The sequence below is a fragment of the Pogoniulus pusillus genome, chromosome 3, assembly GCF_015220805.1.
Source record: "Pogoniulus pusillus isolate bPogPus1 chromosome 3, bPogPus1.pri, whole genome shotgun sequence".
Classification (NCBI taxonomy): Eukaryota; Metazoa; Chordata; class Aves; order Piciformes; family Lybiidae; genus Pogoniulus; species Pogoniulus pusillus.
In genome coordinates, this window is record NC_087266.1 from 32632625 (window position 1) to 32647017 (window position 14393).

A 14393-nucleotide genomic window follows, 5' to 3' on the forward strand; every position below is an offset into this window, starting at 1 on the left:
CCATATATGTATTTGGGTTTGCCTTTATCATGGCACGTACAGTATGCCTGGTGCAGAATGTCAGCCCTGGGAATAGTCAGGTTAAGGTTTCACAAGAAGTTACCACTGGGCAATTACAAGCAGTTTTGCCTTCTTGAGGAAGAGGTTTTCATAGTCTTGTATCTTGTAGTTGGCTGTGGGCTGTGGCAAGTAAGTTGTTCTTCACTCTGTGTTCTTTTTTGGGCAGCTTCCTGTTGTCTTTATAAACAGATTTTTTGGTTTTGTTATTTGTATTACAGTAGTGTTGTGGGCCAGGATGAATTGAAGTACCTTTGTTTTAAGCTGATTTGAGTATGAATAGAAGAATTGACTTCCCGTTCCTTGCTTTCAAATAGCGGAAAATGTCAGATCCAAGAACCAGACCAAATCAGTTCATCTAAATCAGGTTAAATCCAGTTGGTGACTGGCCACAAGTGGAGTCCCTCAGGACTCAGTTTTGGGGCCAGTTTTGTTTAATGTCTTCATCAATGACCTGGATGAGGGGATCGAATGCACCCTCAGCAAGTTTGCAGGTGACACCAAATGAAGTAGAAGTGTCAATCTGCTGGAAGGTAGGAAGGGACTGCAGAGGATTTGGACAGGCTGGAGCCATGGACTGAGGCCAGTTGCATGAGATTTAAGAAGGCCAAGTGCTGGGTCATGCACTTTGGCCACAACGACCCCCAGCAGGCCTACAGCTGGGGGAGGAGTGTCTGGAGAGTTGCCTGGTAGAAAGGGACATGGGGGTGTTGTCAGACAGTTGGCTGAACATGAGACATCAATGTGCCCAGGTGGCCAAGAAGGCCAACAGCATCCTGGCCTGGATCAGAAATGGTGTGACCAGCAGGAGCAGGGAGGTGCTCATGCCCCTGTACTCAGCACTCGTGAGACCACATCTCAAGTACTGTGTCCAGTTTTGGTCACCACAGTACAGGAGGGACATTGAGGAGCTGGAGCAGGTGCAGAGAAGGGCAACAAGGCTGGGGAGAGGTCTGGCAAACATGACCTATGAGGAGTGGCTGAGGGAGCTGGGTTTGTTTAGTCTGGAGCAGAGGAGGCTGAGAGGGAACCTTATTGCCCTCTACAACTACCTAAAAGAAGGTTGTAGTGAGGCTGGAGCTGGTCTCTTCTCCCCAGTTACTAATGATAGGACAAGAGGAAATGGCCTCAAGTTGCCTCAGGGGAGGTTTAGGTTGGCTGTTGGGAGGAAGTTCTTTCCTGAGCGGGTGGTCAGGCACTGGAACAGGCTGCCCAGGGAGGTGGTGGAGTCGCCATGCCGGGAGGTGTTTAAAAGTAGAGTGGATGTGGTGCTTGAGGCTGTGGTCTAGTGATGAAGGCTGCTGGGATGAAGGTTGGAGTGGCTGATCCTGGTGTTCCTTTCCAAGCACAGCGATTCCTATTGATTAGATGCTGTGCTGAGGGATTTGGTTTGGTCAAGGACTTGTCAGTGTGAAACTAATGATTGGACTTGATGATCTTGAAGGGCTTTTCCAATCTAAGTGATTCTGTGATCTACTAGAACATCTGATCTTTCACCTTGCCCAGGACAACATCCACTTAGGCTGTTGTTATTACAAATGTTAATATTAATGTGCCTGGTTTCTTTTTACAGTAGAACTCCATTCTGTGGTGAGACTTGGCTCTAACTCAAAGCCAGGAAGATTCTGCATGAAAAAAATTTAACATAGCTGATTACAGAAATCCCAAAATGAATTCCTAACTTGCTTGATTGTTAACTTCCTAGGAGTAGACAAACTAAAGTATTTATGGCTTAAATATTTCTGAGTTAGTTTTTAGATAATTAGTAAATAGTATAGTCTAGAGATTGAGAGAATCCATATAGAGCTGCTTAGGTACCATAAAAAGGTTGCTTGTTAGGTCTGTATATAGAATAATTGCTTTAGGTTAAATGAGATTTGAAATAGCTTGTGTTTTATTGAGGTTGGTTTTCTGTGCTGCAACATGTACGGAACATGGCAGTCTGGTGCAGTGCCCACTGGAAAAGGGGAAACATAACTCCCATTGTCAAAAAAGGTAGGGAGGAGGAGCCAGGAAACTCCAGGCCAATCAGTCTCACCTCTGTGCCCAGTAAAATCATGGAGTGGATCCTCCTGGAGGCACTACTGAGACAGGAGAAGAGTGAAGAGGTGACTGGGTACAACCTCATGAGGTTCAACAACAGCAAGGGCAAGGTCCTACATTTGGGTCAAGGCAATTTCAAGCACAAGTGCAGGCTGGGCAGTGAGTGGCTGGAGAGCAGCCCTCAGGAGAGGGACTTGGGGGTGCTGCTGGACAAGAAGCTCAACATGAGCCAGCAATGTGCACTTGCAGCCCAGAAAGCCAACCAGAACCTGGGCTGCATCAGAAATGTGGCCAGCAGGTGGAGGGAGGTGATTCTCCCCATTTACTCCACTCTGATGAGACCTCACCTGGAGTACTGTATCCAGTTCTGGAGCCCCTGTTACAAGAAGGATGTGGACGTGCTGGAGCATGTCCAGAGAAGGGCCACAAGGATGCTCAGAGGGCTGGAGCAGCTCTGCTGTGAGGACAGACTGAAAGAGTTGCAATTGTTTGGTCTGGAGAAGAGGAGGCTTCCAGGTGACCTTCTTGTGGCCTTTCAGTATCTGAAGGGAGTCTACAAAAAAGCTGGGGAGGGACTTTTCAGGCTCTCAGGGAGTGACAGGACTGGGGGGAATGGAGCAAAGCTGAGGTGGGGAGATTCAGAGTGGAGGTGAGGGGGAAGTTTTTCAGCATGAGAGTGGTGAGAGCCTGGAATGGGTTGCTCAGGGAGGTGGTTGAGGCCCCATTGCTGGAGGTGTTTAAGGCCAGGCTGGATGAGGCTGTGGCCAGGCTGCTCTAGGGTAGGTTGTCCCTGCCCATGGTAGGGGGTTGGAACTGGATGATCCTTGTGGTCCCTTCCAACTCTGACTGATTCTATGATTCTATATAACAGTGTGGTTGTGCCTATAGAGAAGCTCTGCTGCACAGCTGTGCCATGGAGGTCCTCAGCTGAGAGCTGTGCTTTGTCTTACTACCAGGTCATCGATGGGCATTTCCTTCCTTGCTCTGCCTATTGAAAATTACTTGAAAAAACATTTTTAAAGAGTAGTTATTAATGATGTACTGTCAAAAAGAAAAGTTATATCAAATGAGCTTCTCCAGAGATCTATCTTTGGCCCTAGCATTATTCAACAATTCTATTAATCTCTTTGATGGTGGAAGTAAGGAATAAAACCATAAAAATAGCAGATGGCACAAGCATGGAATAAATTTAGACCAACCAGCTTTGAAAGAGTTGGTCTAAAACGTTAAAACTGTTTTGCAAACTCAGGGAAATTATTCTTGATTAGTATGGGGAACTAATTATAATGAATAAATGAGAGGAGGCTGTCTAATGTGCTTGTTCAAAAGAACAGAACTGTAGCCCTCATTGCGAGTTACAGGGCAACTGTACAAACCTGGGGGCTCTGTGCTGACCTATCAGTTAGTTACCAGTAACAGTGCAGGGTGCAGAAAGCCAAACGCTGGACTGAAGGACTGCATGTAGCTTAGGGCAGCATCTTCTGGAAAGTGATGTGGGCAAAACTGCAAAGGCTTCTGCAAACAGCACAGTGCTAAGGTGGTAACCAGCTTTTCTTCATGGCCCTTAACGCTTAAAGCTGGATGTTGGGAGGAAATGTTCTCACAATATAAATAGTGGTTGCCTGTGGAGACACTAACAATTTTGTCACTGGAGGCTTTGCATAATGCAGACCAGTGCAGGGACTGTCCTCCTGTATTGGACACTGGTGAGGCCACACCTTGAATCCTAGGTTCAGTTTGGAGCCTCTCACTCCAAGACAAACATGAAGGTGTTGGAGCATGTCCAGAGAAGGGCAGGAAAGCTGATGAAGAGTCTAGAGCACTAGTTTGTGAGAAGCGTCTGAGGGTTGGAGGGCAGAAGGGCTCTGCAGCAGGACCTTGACCGCCTGGACAGATAGGCAGAGCCCAATGGGATGGGGTTCAATAGCTCCAAGTGCAGGGTGCTGCACTTTGGCCACAACAACCCCATGCAGAGATACAGGCTGGGGTCGGAGTGGCTGGAGAGCAGCCAGACAGAGAGGGATCTGGGGCTGCTGATCGATACCTGCCTGAACATGAGCCAGCAGTGTGCCCAGGTGGCCAAGAGAGCCAGTGGCATCCTGGCCTGCATCAGGAATGGTGTGGTCAGCAGGAGCAGGGAGGTCATTCTGCCCCTGTACTCTGCACTGGTTAGACCACACCTTGAGTACTGTGTTCAGTTCTGGGCCCCCCAGTTTAGGAGGGACATTGAGATGCTTGAGCGTGTCCAGAGAAGGGTGACGAGGCTGGTGAGAGGCCTTGAGCACAAGCCCTACGAGGAGAGGCAGAGGGAGCTGGGATTGTTTAGCCTGGAGAAGAGGAGGCTCAGGGGTGACCTTATTGCTGTCTACAACTACCTGAGGGGTGGTTGTGGCCAGGAGGAGGTTGCTCTCTTCTCTCAGGTGCCCAGCACCAGAACGAGAGGACATAGCCTCAGGCTGTGCCAGGGGAGATTTAGGCTCGAGGTGAGAAGAAAGTTCTTCACTGAGAGAGTCATTGGACACTGGAATGGGCTGCCTGGGGAGGTGGTGGAGTCACTGTCCCTGGGGCTGTTCAAGGCAAGATTGGACGTGGCACTTGGTGCCATGGTCTAGCCTTGAGCTCTGTGGTAAAGGGTTGGACTTGATGATCTATGAGGTCTCTTCCAACCGTGGTGATACTGTGATACTGTGAGTTGAGAAGGCAGAGCTGAAGACACCTAGCTCTCTTCAACTCCATGAAAGGAGGTTGGAACTAGGTGGGGAGAGGGTTGGCCTCTTCCCCAAAGAACAAGCAATAGGACAAGAGGAAATGGCCTTAGTTTGTCCCAGGGGAGGTTTAGGTTGGACATTAGGAAGAATTTCCTCACTGAAAGAGTGGTTAAACCTGGGGTAGTGGTGGAGGTCCCTCTCCTGCATGGGTTTCAAAACCATGTAGGTTTGGTGCTGGGGGACGTGGCTTAGTGGTGACCTGGTGGTGTGGGGTTAGTGGTTGGACTGCATGATCATGAAGAACTCCTCCAACCAAAATGATTCTGTTACTCTGTGGTTATATACAGCTAATCCTGCTAATTTCTAAGAAACAGGAGTAGAATGTTATGTTATATATTCCTTTCAGCCTCAACAAGTCTTTTCTTTCTAGCATGATTTGTCCTTTGAAATTGTGTGCTGACCCAAGAAATGCCAAGTCCTGTGACTTTTATGACTCTGTGCATTGGCAATTGTGTCTGAAAGTCATCTTTAGCCAAATATGTAACCATGTCCCTTTGTCCTTCCTCAACAGTCTCCAAACGCCCACAACTACCCAGATATGGAAGCTGTACCCTTGTTACTAAACAACATGAAGGCAGACCCCGTGGAGGATTCATTATCTACAGACCATTTCCAAACACAGACTGAACCAGTGGACTTGTCAATAAACAAAGCCAGGTCATCACCTACAGCAGCTTCATCTTCACCAGTTTCCATGACAGCATCAGCCTCCTCTCCTTCTTCTACTTCTACTTCTTCTAGTCGGCCAGCTTCATCACCCACAGTAATAACATCGGTATCCTCAGCAGCATCTGTACCATCAGTATTAACTCCAGGTCCTCTTGTGGCCTCAGCATCTGGTGTTGGAGGCCAGCAGTTTTTGCACATTATCCATCCAGTACCACCCTCAAGCCCCATGAACTTGCAGTCCAACAAAATGAGTCATGTGCACCGTATCCCTGTGGTGGTACAGTCGGTACCTGTTGTCTATACAGCTGTGAGATCACCTGGGAATATGAACAACACTATAGTCGTACCACTGTTGGAGGATGGGAGAAGCCACGTCAAAGGTAAGATGAAACCTTCTTTTGCATTTGTGGCCTCTCTAAAACCGCTCATGCATGAGGAAAATGTAGCCGTGTTATAAAGCTGTTAGTTTCCACAACTGCACTTTTGTTTTCTAAAAAGACAACTTACTGTTGAGAAGAACCTTTGAATCATAGAATCATAGAATCAACCAGGTTGGAAGAGACCTCCAAGATCATCCGGTCCAACCTATCACCCAACCCTGTCTAATCAACCAGACCATGGCACTAAGTGCCCCATCCAGTCTTTTCCTGAACACCTCCAGGGACGGTGACTCCACCACCTCCCTGGGCAGCCCATTCCAATGCCAATCACTCTGCCAACAACTTCCTCCTAACATCCAGCCTAGATGTCCCCCAGCACAACTTGAGACTGTGTCCCCTTGTTCTGTTGCTGGTTGCCTGGCAGAAGAGACCAGCCCCTCCTGGCTACAGCCTCCCTTCAGGTAGTTGTAGACAGCAATGAGGTCTGCCCTGAACCTCCTCTTCTTCAGGCTGTACACCCCCAGCTCCCTCAGCCTCTCCTCATAGGGCTGTGCTCCAGGCTCCTCACCAGCTTCATTGCCCTTCTCTGGACACCTTCCAGTATCTCAGCATCTCTCTTGGAATTCTTATCCCAGATGTTTTTCTTTAAGACAAGTATTTTCGTAACAATTGAAGTCAGCAGTGATGCTAAAAGCTCAAACAACTGACAGCACATTTTATCCTGAGAGGAGTAAATTCTCCCCATAAGCTGAAGTAGGACTTTAGAATAGTGGCAATATATAAAACATCACAGATGAACATGGAAACCTCAACAGGTGATACAGACTTGGCAAGGGAAAGAATGTCAGAGGGATTGTTTCCATGCAGAGAGAAAGCACTGACTGGGCTGTAGGAGCATGCAAAGGAAGGCTTTTAGACCAAGGAGTGGTAGCAAATGCAGAGGTGGGCTTTATTAAGCTCAGAGTGAGAACATAATACTTTGAATTAGGTTTCTTCTTCCAGAGTAAACAGCAGAAAGAAAAGAACCCACACAGAGTGCATATGTTGAGAATGAGTTCTGCAGACCCAGGACCTGAAAAGGCATGTGGAGGTGTGAAGGGAAGCAGAAAGCACATGCTAGAAGAACCTCTTGGAGAAGTGTCCAAAGAACACAGAAAGTGGAGCTGGAGGGCAAGAAAAAATGAGAATGTAACAGTTAGAGAAGGAAAAAAAAGCTTGTTAGTGATGGTGACGTGGTGAGTGGAGGAAGAGAGGGAAAACAGATGGGCCCAGATACTTTGAGATCAGAGCTTTACAAGGCATTAGTGACAGAGATGGGAACATGAGGAGAGGAATGGGAGAGAATTATTTTGAGGTTCTTCTCGTGTGAGTGAATAAACTGCAGCTAATTCTCTGCTGAAATGAGATATTGCTCAAGGCAGGAAAGGAGGGTACTGACAGATAGCCTTGCTTTAGGGCTGACAGGGCTACAGGACATTTAGTAATAAATCTTACAACATCTCCTGTGTACCTAATTGCATAAGGAATGGATCTCTACAACTAAAGGACCTTTTTTCTTCAACTCTCATGTCTGTCTTTTTATATACTTGTAGTCATGTATTATTGTACAGGACTACAGGGCTGAGTCATTCTGATGTTTGGTAGCATCCTGTTCTTCATACATCTTTGATTCTGCTGTTCTCTTGGTACCTGAGTGCAGACTCTGCAATCTCAACAGACTTGGACATAGGAAACAAAGCTCACAACTGATCTAGGGTTTGTTTTAAGCTTCAAAATGATGGTTTAAGCAGCCTCCTTGCACTTCATACAGTGGTGTAACTTTAGGACTTTGTGCTGTTATGTCGAGCAATGATGAATGAAAGAAGAACTTTTCACCATTTTGTCTGGGGAAAAGCATTAAAAAGGAAACTTTTAGTCTGTATTTTGATTCTGGAGTTTTGAGCTGCACCTTACCTTGAGCTCATACAGATTTTTTTCTCAGTTATTTTCTTTTTGAATGTATTATTTGGCTCTGGTAGGAGTCTCCTCTATAGGAAACACCTCCTGATCTTGGAAAACTGGAACTTCACTACCCCTGTTACGTCAACAAAATTCCAGAATTTAATGTGCCACAGGGATTTCAGCCCACGAGCTCCAGGCACCCTGAGCTGCCCTGGCAGCATCACCTTTGTGCTGTTATTGGCAGAGATCAGTAACCAGCCTTGAAGCATCTACTAAGTTACAGCTGAAGAAAAAGAAGGGATTAAACATTCTTTAATTTGGTGTTTGTTTTGTTTTTTTTTTCCTCATCAGTTGCAACCATTTTACTACCATAAATTAATCACAGAATCAGCCAGGTTGGAAGAGACCTCCAAACTCATCCAGTCTAACCTATCACCTAGCCCTATCCAATCAACTAGACCATGGCACTGAGTGCCCCATCCAGTCTTTTCTTGAATACCTCCAGGGATGGTGACACCACCACCTCCCTGGGCAGCCCATTCCAATGGCAAATCACTCTTGCTTCCCCAAGAGTCATCAAATCATTACTGGGTGAACAATCCAACGGTTGGTGAATTCTTCTGATAAAAATATTAAGGTTAATTTGGATAAATAAAAAAGAAGAATTTCAAGCACCAATCCAGTCCACTGTAGGTAGTTATCTTTTGTCAGCACAAGTTGACTGGTTAAATGATTTTATTATGTGTGCAGGCTGTCTTCCCTATGTACCCATATGCTAGCGGAACATAGCTGTTAAACCGAATTGGTTGCTTATCCCCTATCAGTTGAAGAAGAGCATGGTCATAGGATCATAGAATCAACCAGGTTAGACCTCTGAGATCATCCAGTCCAGCTTATCACCCAGCCATGTCCAAACAACCAGACCATGGCACTAAGTGCCTCATGCAGTCTTTTTTTGAACACCTCCAGGGACAGTGACTCCACCACCTCCCTGGGCAGCCCATTCCAATGCCAATCACTCTCTCTGCCAACAACTTCCTCCTAACATCCAGCCTAGATGTCCCCCAGCACAACTTGAGACTATGTCCCCTTTTTTTGTTGCTGCTTGCCTGGCAGAAGAGACCAGCCCCACCTGGCTACAGCCTCCCTTCAGGTAGTTGTAGACAGCAGTGAGATCACCCCTGAGCCTCTTCGTCTCCAGTCTAAGCAACCCCAGCTCCCTCTGGTCACATCTTTCCACTTCTACAGGAATGTTGATCATTTTTAGAAACAAAGAAAATGCACATGCTGAAAGAAGGTTGATCCACAGATGACATGGGTGGCATTCATCAGATAATCTCTGTCTTTTTGCTTCTTTGGTGCTAAATTAGAGTTAATTTTGATCATAGACTCGCATAACGTTAGGAGTTGGAAGGGACCTCTAAAGATCATCTAGTGCAGCCTGTCTGCCAGAGCAGGTTCACCTAGAGTAAATGACAAAGAAGCACATCTGGGTGGGTTTTGAATGTCTCCAGTGAAGGAGACTCCACAACCTCTTTGGGCAGCCTGTTCCAGTGCTCTCTGACCCTCGCAGTGACAAAGTTTTTCCTTATGTTCACATGGAACCTCCTATGGTCAGGCTTGCAGCTGTTGCCCCTTGTCCTGTCGTTGGACATGGGTGAGAAGAGCCTGGCTCCATCCTCCCAACACTCACCCTTCACATACTAATCAACGTTAATGAAGTCACCTCTTGTCTCCTCCAAGTGACCCAGCTCCCTCAGCTTCTCTTCATAAGGGAGATGTTCCACTCCTTCAATCACTTTTGTGGCACTCTTTCAAGCAATCCCCTATCCTTCTACAACTGAGGGGCCCAGACTGGACACAGCATTCCGGATGTGGCCTCACCAGGGTGTAGTTGGGAAGCTCTTAGAGTTATATTTTACATTAGCCTGTATTTAAGGCCTTTCACTCAAATGAGACTTAGGTATTTTCCTCAACAGAGGTACTTTCAGTGCTAAAATTAATGAAAATACTATCAGAGGTAAGTTCAAACCTCTCCTGTTTTTCTGTATACAGGTACTTAGGGAGAAAAATGTAAGAAATGGGATATAAAGAAAGCTGTTTTCTTTGTTATTCAGAGTTTTACTTTCCTCATTCTGAATTTACTTTTCCTTCCAGGTTTGAGTAGAATAATTTCCATTTTAATTTTATTGCAAAACCTTCTCAGGCCATGACCATCCTTCTAATCCTGCTTCCAGACATTTTACTCAGGTGACTTTCCAGTTGCTTGCCAGTCCACCTTCCTCCCTCTGGGATAAAACTTTTCTCCTGATGGCTTCTTTTCTAGGCAGTTCAGGCAAATAATTCTTTCTTCATGTTCTCTTTGAATTGTCTCTTCCCTGCAGAGCTTCTTCCTCTTCTTTTCCCCCTTTTTCATTCTAATGTTTTCTTTTTTTCCCTAGTCCTTCCCATCTTCCTGGCTGTTCTAGGAGTGCCAGTTTCAACAGCTCTGCATCATCTCTACCCCTTTATCTGTTAATATTTCTAACCCATACTGTCATCTCCTCCTCTGCCACTGTGCATCCCTGGATCTCCATGGCATCATTCTTCCCGGTGTTCTGCATCACACAGAAGACTCAGATTGCAATCACTGAAGCATGGTGGGACAGCTCCCACAGCTGGAATGTTGTCATGGATGGCTATGTACTGTTCAGGAAGGATAGACCAGTCAGATGAGGTGGGGAAGTTGCCCTCTGTGTGTGAGAGCAACTGAAATGTGCTGACTTCTGTTCAAGGCAGGGGGCAGAACAAGTTGAAAGCTTGTGGGTAAGAATTAGGGGATGTGGAAAAGGAGATGAAATTGTTATAGGGGTCTACTATAGACCACCAGACCAAGAGGTAGATGTTGATGAGGCCTTCTACAGACAGCTGAAGGTAGCCTCTAGAGCTAACTCCTTGGTACTTGCTGGGAAGATCACACAGCCAGGCACAGACAGCCCAAAAGGCTTTTGCAGTGTATCAACGATAACTTCTTGATGCAGGTAGTGGAGGAACCAAGAAGGAGAGGTGCACTGCTGGACCTTGTACTAACTAATAAAGAGGGACTGATTGAGAACATTAAGGTCAGGAACAGCCTTGAGGACAGTGATCATGGCATGGTGGAGTTTAGTATTCTAAAGGGTAGAATCAGGCCAACAAGTAGAATTGCAACCCTGGACTTGTACAGAGCTAATTTGTGCTCTTCAGGGACATGCTTGCAGAAATGCCATGGGCTAAGGCTCTGGAGGGTAAAGGAGCCCAAGAAAGTTGGCTAATTTTTAAAGACCACTTCCTCCAAGCCCAAGCCAGGTGTGTGTCCCTGAGTAAAAAATCAGGTAGATGTGCTAGGAGACCTGCATGGCTGAATAAGGAGCTCCTGAAGGAAGTCTCAGGGAAGAAGGAATCTTACAATTCATGGAAGAAGGGATTGGTCACTTGGGAGAACTTGAGAGAAGTAGTCAGGGCTTGTAGGAAAGCAACAAGGAAGGCCAAAGCCCTCTTGGAACTGAAGCTGGCAAAGGAAGTAAAGCAGAACAAGAAGGGATTCTTCAAATCTATCAGTAGGAAAAGGAAGCCCAGGGAAAGTGTGGGGGCACTGCTGAGCAAGGAGGTAGCTTGAGAACTGAGGATGCAGAGAAGGCAGAGTTGCTGAATGCCTTCTTTGCTTCAGTCTTTACACCTAAGGCTGAACTCCCCTATGCACTCCAGACCCTGGATGAAGGAGAGGAAGCCTGGAGGAGGAAATGTCCCCCACTGGCCAGTGCAGACTGGGTTAGGGATCAGTTATGCAAATTGAACATTCACAAGTCCATGGGCCCTGCTGGGGCTTTTCCTGAACACCTCCAGGGATGGCTACTCCACCACCTCCCTGGGCTGCCCATTCCAATGCCAATCACTCTCTCTGCGAACAGCTTCCTCCTAACATCCAGCCTAGACCTCCTCTGCCACAACTTGAGACTGTGTCCCCTTCTTCTGTTGCTGGTTGCCTGGCAGAAGACACCAACCCCACCTGGCTACAACCTCCCTTCAGGTAGTTGTAGGCAGCAATGAGGTCTGCCCTGAGCCTCCTCTTCTGCAGGCTGCACACCCCCAGCTCCCTCAGCCTCTCCTCACAGGGCTGTGCTCCAGGCCCCTCACCAGCTCTCTACAATCATGAGGTAGATGTGTACTCCATTTTTATTTGTGGAGCCCGTTGTAAGAAGGATGAGGAAAACATTTCAACATATCCTGAGTCCCTGCACCTTTTGGAAGTTGTAAATTGCTGGAGTCTTCCATGCCAAGAATGTCTCTGGTCCCTCAGTTCTGTACTTCTACCAGTGCTGAGCTTTGATCTGGCTGCTTTTATCCCAGAAATCCAGCATAAAACACATGCATAAAACTTCTCATTTATTTTATCCCTGCCTTGTGTTTTGTTGTGCCTGGACCAACCTGATGGAAACTGGTATCTAAATTATCTCTAGACTGTTGCAGTATGTAAGCTGCTATTTGCTACCATTTTATAGTGGCTTTGCAGTATTTCATTTCGTATTAAATGTATTCTGTCATTACTATTTTCACTGTTTACATTCAGTAGTAGAACGTTTGTGTATTGGATACTCAGCAAGATGAAACTTTCAGTAGTCTCAGTAGTTTGCCTTTTGGTGCAGAACGAGGTCTTGTGGTATTCAAATGGCTTAGAAAGAGAAAACTCTTTTGCTTAAAAAAATGATGTTATGTATTTATGTATCCAAGCCAATGACAGAGACACTTAAGTATGTGCATATATTAGATGCATGCAGTCACTCTCACCTCTGTGTTTCTCCACACAGCTCTTCTTTTACATAGAATCAGTCAGGGTTGGAAGGGACCACAAGGATCAGCCAGTTCCAACACCCCTGCCATGGGCAGGGACACCCTACCCTAGATCAGCCTGGTCACAGCCTCATCCAGCCTGGCCTTAAACACCTCCAGCAATGGGCTGCAACCACCTCCCTGGGCAACCCATTCCTGCTTCTCACCACTCTCATGCTCAACAACTTCCTCCTCACAGCCACTCTGAATCTCCTCACCTCCAGCTTTGCTCCACTCCCCCTAGTCCTGTCACTCCCTGAGAACCTAAAAAGTCCCTCCCCAGCTTTTTTGTAGGCCCCCTTCAGATCCTGGAAGGCCACAAGAAGGTCACCTGGGAGCCTCCTCTTCTGCAGACTGAACATCCCCAACTCTTTCAGCCTGCCCTCATAGCAGAGCTGCTCCAGCCCTCTGAGCATCCTTGTGGCCCTTCTCTAAACACGCTCCAGCATCTCCACATCTCTCTTGTAATGGGGGCTCCAGAACTGGATGCAGTACTCCAGGTGAGGTCTGACTAGAGCAGAGTAGACAGGGAGAATCACCTCCCTCCACCTGCTGGCCACAGATTTATGGCAAATGATTTCAGTGGTGAAATTATTTTAAATACTGTGTTTGATTGGCTCATAGCAATTAATATTCTCTGGTAGATTAGTTAGGCTCTGTGTTCAGTGCCAGTTCCCATTCTATGTGAACCATAGCTGTGCTGGGTGCAGTTAACTGCTTTAGCCAGAGAGTCCCATAAAACCTCAATAAAATCTGAAAACTGTGGAGTATGGGTAATCTTGCCATAAATTGTAATAAAAATTAGCCCTCTAGACTCTATATCCTGACCATTATGTTCATGGATACTGCTGCTTTGTACATAAAGTTTTATGAAATAGATCGACCTAATTCTGCTGCCCCTACAGACACCAGGCTGCTTTGATTGAAAACCTGAGAGATGCATGCAGAAAGCACTTGTAATGAACTTCAAACAGGAAGAAAACTACACTCTACTTGCTTTGTATAATATGGACCACCTTAGTGTGAATGCTGTCATTTTTGTGCATTTGTAAGGTCCATAAAGCTAGGATTTGGTTTCTTAAAACATATTAACTAAACCTGAGCATAACACTCACTGAGTGCATAATTTCAAATAGCTTCTGTACCTGGAAGTGTTGCTTCCACTGTTTAAGACATGCAGTGGTGTCTGTGACATTCTGGAGCCCTCATTTAAGAAGGATGTTGAGGTGCTTGAACGTGTCCAGAGAAGGGCAAAGAGGCTGGTGAGGGGGCTGGAGCTCCAGAAATGGGTGACAAGGCTGGTGAGGGGGCTGGAGCTCCAGAGATGGGTGACAAGGCTGGTGAGGTGGCTGGAGCTCCAGAGATGGGTGACAAGGCTGGTGAGGGGGCTGGAGCACAAGCCTTACAAGGAGAAGCTGAGGGAGCTGTGGTTGTTCAGTGTGGAAATGAGGCTCAGGGGAGACCTTAATGCTCTCTGCAGCTACCTGAAGCGAGGCTGTAGCCAGGTGGGGGTCAGTCTCTACTCCTAGATGATCAGTGACAGAACAAGAGGACACAGTCTCAAGCTGTGCCAGGGCAGGGTTAGGCTGGATGTTAGGAAGAAGTTCTTCACAGAAAGAGTGGTTGACCATTGGAATGGGCTGCCTGGGAAGGTGTTGCCATTGTCCCATCGTCAGGCACGCACTTT

The 14393-nt window shown here is 46.7% G+C and overlaps 1 protein-coding gene across 5 annotated transcripts in view; it reads left to right on the forward strand.

Moving 5' to 3' along the window:
• KLF12 (KLF transcription factor 12) overlaps nucleotides 1–14393 on the forward strand; it is a 442914-nt gene that overhangs the window by 222318 nt on the left and 206203 nt on the right. For all 5 annotated transcript variants that reach the window (XM_064174087.1, XM_064174050.1, XM_064174078.1 and 2 more), the window contains exon 4: nucleotides 5380–5917. In XM_064174087.1, the coding sequence (XP_064030157.1) occupies nucleotides 5380–5917 (538 nt within the window). The remainder of the gene's footprint in view (nucleotides 1–5379; nucleotides 5918–14393) is intronic.